General features: G+C 26.2%; 1 protein-coding gene across 1 annotated transcript in view; it reads right to left on the bottom strand.

Annotated features, from left to right (window-relative positions):
* Nucleotides 1-15,454, bottom strand: part of LOC145842607 (E3 ubiquitin ligase TRAF3IP2-like) — a 32,082-nt gene extending 16,628 nt beyond the window's left edge. The window contains exons 1-5 of the mRNA XM_082950078.1: nucleotides 15,303-15,454; nucleotides 8,590-8,702; nucleotides 6,425-6,583; nucleotides 2,160-2,211; nucleotides 1,237-1,327 (exon numbers count right to left, since the gene is read on the bottom strand). Of these exons, the coding sequence (XP_082806204.1) occupies nucleotides 1,237-1,327; nucleotides 2,160-2,211; nucleotides 6,425-6,583; nucleotides 8,590-8,702; nucleotides 15,303-15,431 (544 nt within the window). The 5' untranslated portion in view covers nucleotides 15,432-15,454. The remainder of the gene's footprint in view (nucleotides 1-1,236; nucleotides 1,328-2,159; nucleotides 2,212-6,424; nucleotides 6,584-8,589; nucleotides 8,703-15,302) is intronic.
* Between the last annotated feature and the right edge of the window lie 566 nt (nucleotides 15,455-16,020).

Genomic DNA, 16,020 nt, shown 5'->3' with positions numbered 1-16,020 from the left:
ATTGGTGTTTTCATTCATATCATGAACACAGTCATGCACGCAGTTGTCTGGTGAAGTATTTAAATATTAGAAACTATTAAACATTAAAATAGTTTTTAAATATTAAGCTAAGTACCTTTTAAGATTATATATAACTAAGGATATAACTAGAATTTATATGTATTGGTTAGATGGCTCTTCAAATTACGAAAATAAAACACTTTGAGAAATTTGAAAGAGCACTGCCTCAAAAACCATTTTTATTTTTTATTGATAGTCTAAATGATGTAATTGAAGTGTTTTTTTCTTCATTATTAAGCGATCAACACTATAAATAAGAGTTATTAGAACATGAATTGTAGGAATTTAAATATTTGTGCATTCGTTTTAACTGACACCTGATTTAAGCTAGCACACTATATCTGCTATTCAAAAATATTTAAGTAAAAAATCGTATCAAAAACAGACTGTTGAGGAAATTTCAAACCGAATTAATCAGTTTTGCAGGAAGCTGTACAGCCTTGCTTGCGTTTAAAGTCTTTATACTAACTTTAAACATCTAAATTGCTAAATAAAGTAGAGAATAGATTATATAAAACGTAGAACACATTTCCAGGAAGTTTAATTTTCATTGATCTTTAATAAGTTCTGCTTTTTAACATCCTGTTGTTCTCATTTTTGATTGTGTTACAAAAATTTTAATAAAAATACTGCTTCCCGGAAGTTCAATTTACTTGAATTTACAGGGAAATAAATTTATATTATTATTACTTTAAATGAGAGATACTTATCTTTCCAACTCAAATCAAGTATCTTTTAAGCTTAAATTACATAATACCATTTCTTGATATGTGTACCATAACTTTAAGTGTACTGTAGGTTTTAATTTTTTATATTAATCTACGCATGTCCCATAAAACCCCAGTAAAATAATAAAGAAACTAGAAACCTTTAGAACAGTTGTTTTTTTTAATATTTATTTTGTCTTACTCATTTATCTGTTATGAATAAATAATCTTTTCTAAATAGCTAAATATACTTTTCACAATAGACTTCTCACAAACAGTCGTAGTTTATTAAAACGATCACAAACCAGTGTTTTGTAATAAGAATTGTTAAACAACCTTTATTTAATAATAAACAACATTAATACCTTTAACGTTCTAATTAACAAATAGAACCAGTGTTTTGTAATGGGAATTGTTAAAAAACCTTTAAATATTTAGTTATAATTAACAATGACAACATTAATAATACCTTTAGAACCAGTGTTTTGTAGTGGGAATTGTTCCACGACTTTGGAGGAACTCAAAAAAGGAGCCGTGTTTTGCTGTGGAGGCGGGGTGGGCTGTAAAAATTTTAAATTAATTGTTAAAAAAAAAGTTAATTTTTATGTTAAAATAACTAATTAATAAAGAGAAAAAATAATGTGATTTTCAGTGGGATTGGGTGTTAAAAATATAAAGTTAATAATTAAATAATTGATAGATAATAAAGTGTTATACTTTTCTGGGGTGGTGGGGCGGTCTATGAGAAATAAAATTAATAAAAAAAAACTACTTTATATTGAACACGACTAATTAAAAAAAAATAGTTTATTTTGTTTAGATTTCGTGGCTCGACGCAAAGATAAAAGTAAAAATAACAGAACATTTAGACATTTTTTAACATTAAAACTAAAACTTTAAACTAATTTTTAATAAAATACTTAGTTAAAGATTTGAATGAAACAATGTTTAAAAAATTAACTATTTCTAGAACTGTTTCTGTTGTACTTGTGAAACTTATTTTTGTAGCTTTTTGACCATAATTTTTTTTTCTGACAATGTTACACAAAAAGAAGCAGGAATAATATGTAAAAACATTACAGTTCATATTATAATTTCACTTTAATAGCACATCGTTCATTTATTGCAACAATATTTATGTTGAGGTTTCAAAACAATAAATCAAATAAAATTGCTTACACTTTTTTTAAATAAAACAGTATGCATTGCAACTTTCCAACAAAAAAACTCATTTAAAACATTACTCATAATTAACTGTCGGGAAATCGTATTTTTACATAACAAACTGTATAAAAAAATGGTGGGTCCAAACAACACGTAAAATAAAATCAGGAAAAAATATGGAATAAAAGATAAACATATAAGATAATTAATTGTATTCAAAAAACTCACAGAAACTTTCGGCGACTGGTCGTTTGAAAACTCGGCGGTGTGGAAATCCAATCTAAAAAATATTAGATTAATCAAAAAAAATTAGATTAATTAAAAAATATTAAATTAATAAAAAAAATATTAGATTAATAAAAATATATTAGATTATTTGAAATATTAGGTTAATTAAAAAAATATTAGATTAATCAAAAAAAAAAGATTAAAAAATATTAGATTAATCAAAAAATAATAGATTAAAAATAATTAGATTAATCAAAAAATATAACATTAATAAAAATATTACGCTTATAAAACAAGTAATGTAGTTTATTGATTGATTATTAATTTGATTACGGTTAAAAGTGCAAACTTTTAGAAAAAGAACTGTATATACATATAATTTATTTGGAAAATGGAAATTTAAAAATTCCACAACATATGTTTCATATATATATAAATAGAACATATTAAACACATATATATATAACAAAGTCTCAATTTATAAACATTCAAATGAAAACAAAAAATAGCTTAAAAAAGATTAAAATTAAACATATATTCAAATTTTAATGAACGTAAATCAAGTAACTCAGGTGTATGTAAATCAGACTTTCAAGCTGTATTCAAATAGACTTTTTATTCTTGCATACAAGAACAAAGAGTGGACGTATTTAACAAAAATTTTTACATAAAGCATAAATACAATAATTAAGTTCTATAAAAAAACCTTGCTTTCTGAATATTTCCGGCCGCACTACATTTAAAATCAACCTGCATGCAAATGCAATGCAAACACTATTCGATGCAAATTGCAGACGTATTGAGCAATTCGGCTAATTCGCAGTATGTAAATTATTTGCTTCAACAGCGCTTATATTTGGTTCCTTTGTCTGATGGGTACTTTAGAGTAATAAATTTAAACAGTACGCGGCTTTGTTACTTAAAGTAATTTTTCTTAATGGCTAAATATGCGTGTAAGAGTTGGTAATATATTTTACTTTTTAAAGTAAATTGTATTTGTAATTCAAGTTCAAAAATGTCTTTATGCATTACTTAACTTAATTTTTATAACCAATTTAAAGCTTTATTTAACTTTGATTTTTATAGAGTTAGCCGTATTTATAAAAAAAAAAAAAATTTCTACATAAATTAAAGTAATTTATTCTAATTTTCAATGAAAGCTTAACGCAGCACGATAACAAAAATTTTAAATGAACAAAAAAATTACATCATCTTATTATGACAAATTGTATTTATTTTCTATACAAAAAAATATAAATACTTGTGGTATTTATATTGACAAGGTATAAGTAATGTAGCTACAAATTTTAATTTTTAATGCTTAAAACTTATGATTGAATAATTTAATTTGATAATTTATGTCTGTGTGTAAAATCTACAGTATGATTAATGTATTTTTTTAATCGTATTTATTTACATATTAAAATGCCGTTTTAAGCCGTTTTCAAGGAACAATGGTCTATTTTATTTAAACTTTAAAAGCGTAAAACTCAAGTTTTACATATTTTTGAATATCAATTTACCCTGCCTTCAAGTTGCTTTTACTAACATTTTTTTCATTTTACAAAGCAAGTTTTAAAATCATTTATACACATACCAGTCTGCTTTCCTTTTATAAGTTCCTTAATTAATTTGTTTTTTTTCTACCAAACCTTCTTTGAACCATAGCCGACTTTTTCGTTTAACTTATTTGTGTAAATGCAGATATCATTTTACCTTTATCGAGCTTTAAAAACAACGTACCTATATTTATAAATTACAACAACTAAATTATTAAAAAACAAACACGTATACCAAAATGCATTTTTGTTTTAACGCACGGCAACGACCATAAATCTAAATTCATTTTTAGCATGGAACAAGTTGTTTAAATTGTTCTTATCAAGAAAAATTTTAATTTAATTGTACGTCAACTCAACTAAACTATTTTAATTTCGAACGGCAGCCAACCGCAGCGCAGTGTTGAGTTCAAATAATTAGATCATATATTTATTGTTTCAAAAATTTATTTTACAAACTAAATTTTGGTCAAAGACCTCGTCAGTGCTTAAATAAATCTAAAAAAAGATATGTGACAGTCATGGAAATTAGCATTTAAATTAGAGTAAAACCAAATGTTACTGAAAATTTATTACTGAAAAAATCCAGCAGTTGAGATCTCTCTATTTGTTTTCAAAAAATTTTAAACATATAATAATTAGATCATCGTGAAGAAATATTATTGTGGCATAATAGAAAACTGGCTGCGGTTGAGTAAAAATTATAATCAACTTAGAAAAACAATAAATCAGTCTTTGATGCTTAAACATTAATTGAATAAATTTAATTGAGAAATTTATGGTTTATTTTTGAAAAATTATGTTCCTTAAAAATAAAATTTACAATAAGTTTTCACGATGCACGCCCATAAATCTTTTATTATCTCCAAAACGTATAAATTTTGAATCAAGCTAAAACAATAGTTCATATAACAGCCTTTTTTTAAGTAAGCTTTAAACTGTTAAAAATAAGAAATTATCAGTGTATATAATAGTATTAACTAAATATCATTTTACCATTTTTACTTTTTCAATTTTGCATTAGTCATTTTAAGGAACAATAGTCTTTTTCTCTTTTAAAATTTCAAAGAGTAAAACCAAAGTTTTACACTTTTTTGAATATCAAATTACTCGCGTCTTTAACTTACTTTCATAAACAAGATAATTTCAATTTATTTAGTGCACAATTTTCAATCATTTATATGCATATTAGTCTGTTTTCCATATACTAACTTCCTTTTACCATTATTTTTTTTTCCAAGTCTACTTTTGTACTTAGCTGCTTATTTCAAACAACGTTATTCATTGTTTGACTTGATGTTTCAAAGAACCACTAAATTGATGTTAATAATTTACAGTACCCAAGTAGTTAGTGAACGAAACCACATACAAATATTACAAAGCATTTTTCTGTGTTATGATGACCTTTGGTTGAAAATCAAATAAACTCTAAATTCATAGATAATTGCTAGTTTAATAAACATATTTTTGCGGTTTTCTGTTATTTTTTATCACTTTAAACATGAACAAAAGAACTTTAAATATGATGTGTATCAATAAAACAATGTTAATAAAATAAATAGCTTCTAAAAACTTTAAAGAAGATCAAACATTTAAAATACTATATGTTTTTGTGTCTATGGTGGCTGTCTTTGCAATTAAGCATATTCTTAGTACAGTTATTCTAGCTTTTTTTTAATTATTTTTTTTTTATAAACAAGGATACTATTTCTGAAAATTAAAAAAACACCCATTAAAAGGTAATTACTTGAGTAAATTTCATACTTTGAGTTAATTTCATATACAATTTTATTTATAATGTGCTGTTCGAAAAATTAAAACTTTCAAAGATGGTGTTTAAAACCTTTTAAAACTTACAAAAACTAGCTTGTGACTTTAAAAATTTGAAACAAGTTGTTTTTTTCAACTGAGTCGTAATTGTTTTTTATGTATTTTTTTACAAGTTGTTGAAGTTAAAACAATTTGAACTTGTTTTTGTTTTGTACAAGTTAAATTTGTCAGGTAAATTTTCAAGTGCATTTTTCAAACAAATCTATTTTATAATTTTCGTAGAATTTTAAAACATAACTGTAAAATACTTTGCCTGCATTAAGAGCGGAGAATAATGATTCCCCACATCTTTTACTTACGACTGTACCTTATTAATATTGCTGCTATAGTATTCCAACTACGAGAATTTAGACCATGGATGATCCTTGTGGACAATTGTGATACTTGGATATCAGGGGTTGAAATAGTAAAAGGGTAATTGACTAATTGAGGGGCGATTATTTTTTAAACTTCTGTCAACAGGGTTGTTACTGAATTTAGTTGGAATAAAACAGTTTGCACTATTTAACAAATGAGTAGTAGTAATCACATAGTTTAACAAGTGTCCTAAACAGATATGATCACTTATTAATCTTATTAAATATTTTCACTAACTCTCCAGATTCAGAGAACTTGGGTAATATAGTCACGTATTCGGGTGATATATATAAAAAATTTAATACGTTTTATAACATATTCACTAACTCACCGGACTCTGAGGACTTGGACGTGGGCGGACAAAAATTATTTACCACAAACTAAAAGTCAACAAAATATAGTACAACTACTAATCAATCTTATTTTAATTTTTCACTACCTCTACGGATCGAAAGGACTTTACGTTCGTGATAGTTTATATAAATCTCATTTATTCAATTTATTAAAGTTCCGACTAACTCTCCGGACTCGGAGGACTTGGACGTGGGCGGAATGCTGCACGTGTCGTTGCTGCTCACCGTGTCAACGTCGCCACCTTGCGACGAGATTGTCGAGGGGCACAGCGAGGCGACCGACTTCAATTCTTCGGGGTTGATGTTGTTGCGCTGGCACCAAACCCTTGAAAAAATTAATACTAAATAAACACAAGCATGAGTTTGTTTTTGATTAATTAATTATCAAGAATCTTTCGAAATTGCCTTTATTTTGAGGTATAAAAGTCAGCCTGAGTTGTTGCGCTGGCACCAAACCCTGTAAATATGAGTTTGAGTTTAGTTAAAATTGAAGAAATTATGAAGAATCTATCAAGGTTGCCACTCTTTTGAGGTAAAAAAGTTGCCACTCTTTTGAGGTAAAAATGTCAACCTGAGTGACCGAAGGTACTGGTGTTAGCGCATCAACATCAGCAGGTTGATTGAAAATTTTTCCAGTGCCAAGCACTAGTAACTTATGCTTTTGAAAAAAAAAAGTATAAACTCGTAACATGAGTTTATACATATTAATGTTGTTTATTACTTATGATGTTGTTGCGCTGGTACCAGTAACTTGAATATAAATACAAGGTTTTTTTATGGGACTAAAAACCTTAGTGTTTTTTAGTAGAACAAATGGTGAGTTTTATGAAAACTCATATTATGCATTTTCAAATTCCAATGATTCAATTTCTTCTAAAAAATTTTAAGGGTCGAAAAGTATCTTGATTTCTTTTGGCGTGTAAGACGCTGACACCAGTACCTTGAATAAAAACGTGCTGTAGTAAATCTAAACAAAATCGTTAAAATTACATTGTATAAACGCAAGTTCAAGTTGTTTTCAATTTGCAAAGTTGTTTGAATTTTTAAGGCATATTCAAGGCGCTGACACCAGTACCTTAAACTAAAACATGTTGTAATAAATTTTAAATAAAATCGCTAAAATTATCTTGTATCAAATAGCTTTTAAATTAAAAAGCTGCTAAGTGTTTGTTAGTGCAAACAAGTGACGGTTAAATGACAATTTAAATTCAATTCTTTTTGGACGTATCAAAGGGGCAAAATCTCAAAAGAATCTTAAAGTTTCATGTTCAAGACACCGGTGCCGCGCATAGTCACAAGCACAAGTTTTGAATTGAAAAATATCAAGTTTTATAACTTTAAACTACATAGGCAGCAGTACCTTTTATTAATAAAAGTTTAAATTTTTAATTAAAAAATATAAAAGTAAAAATTTCAAAATACATAGACAAGTACCTTTTTCTTATTACAAGTTAAAATTTTGGTTTAGCAAACATCAAATGTAATAATTAAATCTTCATAGGCAACAGCCAGTACCTTTTTATTAACACAAACTCAAATTTTTATTAAAATAAATATGAAGCGAGCATTAACTAAAACGGGGTTGACACTGTTTAAAACAAAAAAAAAACGATCTGGAGCATATCAAGCGCTAGCCTGACGGTCTGAGAAAATAGAAAAAATTATTATTTGAGTCAAAAACTATACAAATTATTTTACTCATGCTTAAATACCTAAACACACCAAAATACTAATAATATACTTTATAAAAACACAATTTTTCATAAATAAAAAAGTTTATTTAAGAAAACTAGTATTAGATTGAAAATTATATATTTAATCATTTATAAAAACAAATGAAATAGACCAAGGGCGGGACAAAATAAAACTTTAGAACTTATATTTTTACACCTGCGCGCTTTTGAGCCAGGACGCTTTTTAATATTTGTACTTTAATTTTTTTCAAAACCAAACTTTGATGAACAACTCGCATCACATTTTAATTGGAATTAATTTAGCATCACTTCAGCAAGTTTTTACAAAACACTTGCTTACTTCACATATTTTTTAACTGTTTTTATATATATTCAGTCCAAATTGAATATTACAAATTCAGGCCAAATTGCTTGTCTGGTCCGCAGGGTACAGGACCCCTGCCACTGACACAGACTAAAACACAAAACATGTTAGCTATATTAATGCTACATATCAAAACTATTTTGTTAATTTTTCTGGCACTAAACAATTTCCAGTTTTGTTCCCAACTAAATATTAAGAGTATGTCGATTCACTTTACTACATTCATTTTTTACGTGAATTTAACATAACAACAAAATTTAAATTGTAACATACATGAAGGCGTCATTGGTGATTTCTCGGTTGATTTCAAACGAGGATCTTTTTGGTTGGTTCTGAATCAAAAGCTCCTTATCAGAAGCTGCGTTGTTGTCGTCAACGTTTGCCACCTGCGACAAAATGAATAAAATAAATAATGTCATAAAAACATATTTGAACTGACCAAAATTCAAATTGAACTTTAGAAAAAAAATTCTTAAAACACATAAATTGTCATGCAAAACAAGAAAATTTCAATTCAAACTTTGCTAGGGTGAAAATACATTTAATATTTCCGTTAACATGAAGTCATGAAAAATATTTGAACTGATGAAAACATTTAAATGGCACGCGCACTCTTGTCATCAGTTGTTGGTGAGGTGACTCATTTAAAGTTCACACCAAAATAGAAGCTACTGCGTACAATCTTCTGATGATTAAATATAATTTTCACGTTATCATTAATGTCTGCTGCCTTTTTAAAGGACAACAAGTTATTCCCCACATTAGGGTGCAGCTGTAGCGAGTTGCTGTGAAGTCTTTTTTCACAGCTGGTGTATAGTTTATGATTTTGCAGGCCAAACAGGATATATTGTAGGAGAGCTGTTTGTTTCAGATTTTAGTTTGTTTTTTGAATTAAACTGTACATTCAACTGCTTATCATCAAACAAATAAAGCTTTATCAGTCTAAGAGTTGTCGCGTACAGGCCAGCTTAACGCTTAAATTTACAATTGTATCCTGAACTGTTAGAAAAAATCATTACGCATTTCAAGTATACAAATTATTTCTTATAGTATTTATGTAACATCTTTTGTTTTTTAATTTTGTAATTTTTACGTTATACAAAAACTAACATGAAAAAAAATAATGTTTTTGCCTTTTTGCGTCAATTACTTTAAATATAATTGAAAAATAAAAACTTGTGGGCTCCGAAATTCCAAATTCAGCAATATTTTACATTCAGTGTTGCTGCAACCAAGGTCGTTAAAGTTCAATTAAAAATTTTTGGGATTAAACTTCCGTGTAATTGGATTGAAAACAGGATTATCAAAACAAATCTGATTAAACATTTTTCAACCTAAAGCTGCATTTATTAGACTTTAATCAAAGAAGGTTGCCATAAGTTTAAAAAAAAAAAATGGTTTTTTGATTTTTTAAAAGTTTTTAAAAGTAGAAGTTTTTAGTTTACTTTTAGTATATACTCTACAAATAGTATAAAATTATGTAAAGTTAAGTGTATCATGATTTTAAATGTAACAAATAAAATTTAAAATACTACAATAAATTATTGTATGTGATAGATTTTTTAAAATTTAATTTAAGTATTGTTATTTTACATTTTGAAATTGTATAAACTTCCAGATTCATTCAGATTTTTTTTGTTATTTTTGTTCAAATTTTCAGAACTTTTAGGTGTTTTTAAAACCTATTAATTCCCATGTTTTTTTCTCCCTTAATTTTCAAATTCCAGGTTTTTCAGAATATTAGGCTTTATGGCAACTCTCTTAAAGGTAAAACTTCAAGTCTTACCTTAATAATAAAGAATTTTCTCTACTAATATTTAAAATTGAAATACAACAAAATATAAAATGCTTTATTGGTTTAATACATGTATTACTAGAGGAACATGTGATCATTTATTATAAAACTATATACTGTATTAATTTGGGCACACATTTAAAAAATTAAATTCTTCAGTAATAGTATCAAAGCATAGAGGTATTTTAAAGTTATCTACACCACTATACATAAGATTACTTCAGTTATTTTTTAGTTTTGTAAAGCTTTAAAAATAAGTATTATGTTTTTTACTTATACACCTTAATCAAGTTCTACTCAAAGCTAAAAATTTCAAATCAACTATTTGGACATAACTAAAAAGTATAGATAAAAAATTAACAAAGGTATTGCAACAATTTCTACAACCATGTATTAAGTGTTGCTTGAAATTGTGCTTGCTAGATATAAAGTTAAAAAATAAGTTAATTTTTTTAATAATCTAAAATTTAACTAAAAGTTATACTATAAGTGATATATTGAACGAGGCATAAGTATGCATATTTCACATCACAAACAACTTAACTAAAAATAGTTATGTTTGTTGTGATTTATTTGTTTATTTCGTTAACAGACATTGACTAACTAACATTTACAAACCATAACCACAACAGAGACATAATGTTTACATGTTTACTAAAAAAAAATAAAAAAACTTGCTTTGTCATTTTTTCAAACATACAAAATGATTGGTTAAGCTCAGTAACGACATTTTCACCCATGATTGATAAAACATAAAAAGTCAAATGTTTACAAACTTGTCAAAACAACCATCTACAAAGTGCAAAAGCATCCAGCACAGAAAATTAGTTGCATAAATGGAGATAAAATTAATATTTATGTATTTTTAATCATACATTTAGTCAGGTACTGCCCAGTTAAAGCTTTTTATAATTAAAAAACAAAAACAGTAGCAACGGTTACACATTTTCAAAGTTTAGTAAGATGACAAAACAAATATGTACGATTTACACAAAACTCCAGAACAGTAAAGTACTTGATTTAATAAAAAGAACCAACTAGTCTTTCATTTAACAGTTTTTTTTTTAATTGTACATCTAGTTACTTCACTGTAAAAACTTTAAGAAGTGCAAAATATAGGTAGTGTAAATGTTTACATATTTTAAACTTGATAAAAAATTATTGGTAAAGAGTAAACATGATTTGTAAGGCTGATTAAAAATCTGTTTTTTGAAAATAAAAAACTAAAAATTAATCTATTAAACATTAAATAAGCATTCTTTGTACATTTTTTAATTTAAGAACACAAAATTAAGCTAGTATTTTCAGTATTATACCTTTAAAAGATCATAAAGTTAGGATACTTTCTACAAGGTGACCAAAGGTCTTTATGAAATTTCTTTCAGGTTATCAAAAGTAAAAGTTTTAAGATTCATTCTTTGTATAAAATTAAGTTTAAGGTAAAAAACTAAAAAACTGTTTTAAAAAGTATAAGAACATGAAAAAGATATAAAAGCTGTTTAAAATATGTTGAAAAAATATGACAACAAAAAATTTGAAAATATGATAGATTTTTTTAGACAAATCGAAATATCATTACTTGTGTAAAAATTGTTTAAAATTCCAGGTTTTTTAAACTGAATTATCAAATTCCAAGTTTTTTAAGGATTCCAGTTTTTTTTTGGCAAACCTGTTTTTTTAAAATTAAAGTGGCATATTATTCTAACTTTTCAAATTATCTTATTTTATTTCAAACAGAAAAGTTTTAGCCCTAGTGTTATTAACAATTTATTTTTCTTTCAATTATCATTACTGGAAAACAAACTGTATCTTAAAATCATGTCAATATACATAACTTAAGACAAAGATTTTTGAAAGTAAATTTATACATACCAGAGTAAAAAAACAAATGGAAAACTTTGTAAAATAAGTTATTTATATTTGATAAAACTAAGACTTTAGAAAAAAAAGTTTATTTCAAGTTTTCAAAGTTTGAGTGAAACTCATTATAAAAATATTTTGAAAAATATTAATCTGCCATAATACATAAATTCACCATAATACACAAGTAATATATTTATACCTAAAAACAAAAGGTACGCTTTGCAAAACAAAAAATAATTCTAATTTTTATAAAACAAATCTTATTGTTATTAAAAATTCATTTAAACAACACGCCTTAAAGGCTCAATTAAAAAATATAATTTTCAAAATCCAAAGCTATTAGCAGTAAAACCATGTTGTAGTTGTTGTATACTACTAATGATTAGCTAGACTTAAAAAAAATTAAAATATTTAAAACTAGTAACAATTTAAAAATAACTAGTAAATATTTTTACGCATCTATCAATAATGATAGATCTTTATTAAGTATAATAATACGCTAACTAATCTTCACAATATAACACTTTTAAAGTACTTGCTTCGTTAAAACTGACACAAGTTTATCTGTGAACTTTTAAGTTCCCCAATGTTTTAAAAACAAGCACTATTATTTAAAAGTTATTAACTCATTGATTGTTATTTTAAAATTAATAAAGTTATTTAAAAAGTTATACATACTAGTAGCAAATAACCATTATTTTACTTTATTTTTTTTATTCTTACAGTGATTTACGAACTTATGAATAATTGATTAACAATAAAATGTAATAAAATATCATAATCAAGTTAGAAATTCACCAGCAAACAATTTCCTTTCGAAATACACATAACATTCTGATCATACCACTTAGACCACAAATACACACTTGGTAGACTGAAACCCCGGTTTGGTTTAAACAAAACCTAGCTCTCTGTCTACCAACAACTTGTGGTCTGACAATCTTAAGCCTGATGATCAAGGTATTATGTGTATTTCAAAAAGAAAATATATCAAAATTTTATGCTAACTTTAGCTTGTCTCTTGTTCTTGAAAGTCCTAAAAGCCTTTGGCTCTGATATTTTCGCCAACGGCTTTTTGACTCCAAGTATACAAGCACAATTATTATTAAGCACAATATTCAAAATTTATGAAAAGTTTAAACTGCAAACACAATAACTTATTAGAACAATATAAAACTTATAAAAAAAAAACTAGATTCACTTGAAACTATCACAAAAATTTCAACACACTGGTAAAAACTTATCAACATTACTATTATTGGTGATTGAAAAGTATTATATGTAAAAAGATATACAACTGACAATAACTAAAGAGTTGAGGACATAGGGGGTAAACACATTTTTCACAATGTTAGTCTTAAATTATAGAGTTTTAACTATACTACAAATTGCTTTTTACATATTGTTTTAACTCAAAATAATTTTTGAGATAAAGCCGGTCAAAGTTTGAGAGTACAATAGGTTTCTTATGGGAGGCGCAAGCTTAAACAGTAAGTAGCAAGAAATCACTAAAAATCTATCCCCTCCTCTGTTTTTTGAATTAAGGGCATAGGGGGGGGTAAACACCCTTTTTTGGTTTTTGATCTTATTTTATATAGTTTTTACTAAGCTACAAGATGCTTTTTTACAGATTTAAAAAGTTCAAAATGATTTTTGAGATATAGCCGGTCAAAATCGGAGCCAACAATAGGTTCCTTATGGGAGGCGCAAACTAAAACGGCAAAAATAGACTATTTCACTAAAAATCTATCTTTTCCTAAGTTTTTTGAGATAACTACCTCAAACTTTCAGGAAATGTTCCTTGATATATTTAGAAAATTCTGTCGGAAGGAATTTTTGAAAAAATAAAAAATAAAAATTTTATATAAAAAATAAACAAAAAAAACAGTTTTTTTTTTGTTTTTTTATTATAAAATTATTATTTTTTAATTTTTTTAAATTCTGTTCCGACAGAATTTTCTAAATACTGCAAGGAACATTTTCTAAAAATTTGAGGTAGTTATCTCAAAAAACCTAGGAGGAGATAGATTTTTAGTAATTTCTAGTTATTTGCCGTTTTAGTTTGCGCCTCCCATAAGGATCCTATTGTTGCCTCCGACTTTGACCGGCTATATCTCAAAAATTATTTTGAATTTTTTAAATCTGTAAAAAGTATCTTGTAGCTTAGTAAAAACTATATAAAATAAGATCAAAAACCAAAAAAGGGTGTTTACCCCCCCCCTATGCCCTTAATTATCTTAAACTTTCAGGAAATGTTCCTTGCAATATTTAGAAAATTTTGTTGGAATTAAGTTCTAAAAATATATAATATAAATTAGCTTTATGACAAAAAAAACATTAAAAAAATTTTTATTTTTGTTTTTAAATTTAATAAAATTTTTATTTTTAAGTTTTTTTAAATTTCTTAATATTGCAAGGAACATTTCCTATTACTTTGAGGTAGTTATCTCAAAAAACGTAGAAGAAGAAAGGTTTTTAGTGAAATAGTCTTTTATTGCAATTTTAGTTTGCACCTTCTATAAGGAACCTATTGTTGCCTCCCACTTTGAGACGGCTATATCTCAAAAATTATTTTTAATATTTTAATTTTGTAAAAAGCATCTTGTAGCTTAGTTAAAACTATATAAATTAAGATCATTTTGTGAAAAAATTGATTTACACCCCCCCCCCTATGCCCTTCACAAAATTAACATAATTCAAAAATATAAAACTTTTCTTTATGTCTCATACAAAAACCACAAAAAAATATTTTACACCTAACAAACCATCAAAAAATCATCATTTCAGCAACCACACAAAACACATAAGAAGAAAATAAAACTTTATTATTGAAACTACAGAACTTATCTTTAGTAATGTCACTAGTATTGAAACAAACCAATAACGATTCATTGACATAGCTAAAAAGTTATAGATGCGGATAGTATAGATAAATCCTTATCAAAACTAAGAAATGTTTCAAGAAAACTATAATTAAAGTAAAAACAAGTAGTTGATGTCAAAAATATTGGCCATAATTTTTCTTACAAAATGGCAAGCAATAGATATTTTCTACTTATTAAAATACAGTTTTACTATTTGTTTGCATGATTATACTCATTATACTTTACAAACAAAACTAAGAATAAAAAAAAAACTTATTTATAAAATTTTCAACAAACAGGCAAAAATTTATCTGTAAAGTCACCACATTTATGTAAACCAACCAAAATAAAAAAAATATTAAAACCAAATATTAAAACAAACCAATAATAATCACCTACATAACAATTAAATTTATAAGAAAAATATAACTTATTTAAAAGAAACGTTTATTATAAAAACGAACCAGTAATAATTCATCAGCATCACTGTCATCAATTTCAACAACTTCGCTGTACTCCGTGCTGCTGAAGTCAAAACTGCTGGCCTCGATGCAATTCGACAAGTTCTGGTAGCTGTACACAGTGGGCTCCATTTTGTTTTTATACTACTTTGTTGTTTTCTGTGTTCATATTCAAGATGAGAATGAATGAAACAGTACAGGGCTCTGCAGGGGACATAGTACAAGTAGTTTAGGTTTCAAAAATGTTGTAGAAAAGTATCCTTTAAATAAATAAATACTATATATATATATATATACCTATATATTACCTTATAACATGTAACGTTAAAAGGTGTTAAATCCTGGAGATTATAATAAGCTAAGCTTATCAGAATATATACCACAGATGTTTTTGTGTCAAAACTTTATTCCGACTAAGGGTGTTTCACTGCTCTCAAATAAATTTAAGAACAGATCTACTGAGTCTATAAAATATTAACACACATTAGAAATAAAGCATGTATAATCATGTATAGTATTTATGTGAGTAGTAACTATAAACGAACTTTATGGTTTAAAAACAGAGTTTGGAGTAAAAACATAAAAATAAAAAATTGCCAACAAGAACTAAATATTTAGTAAAAGCATATACTAACCTCAAAAAATCTCTAAGAATAGGCAAGTTTTTTAAAATGAAAATTAAATTAAGTTGTGCAGAAATGTTAGTCATAATAAATTTAAC

Source organism: Thalia democratica, chromosome 8 (assembly GCF_965202585.1).
Source record: "Thalia democratica chromosome 8, ktThaDemo2.hap1.1, whole genome shotgun sequence".
In the NCBI taxonomy this organism is placed as follows: domain Eukaryota; kingdom Metazoa; phylum Chordata; class Thaliacea; order Salpida; family Salpidae; genus Thalia; species Thalia democratica.
The sequence above is the reverse complement of the archived record's forward strand: the minus strand, read 5'-3'. Positions and strand labels throughout refer to the sequence as shown.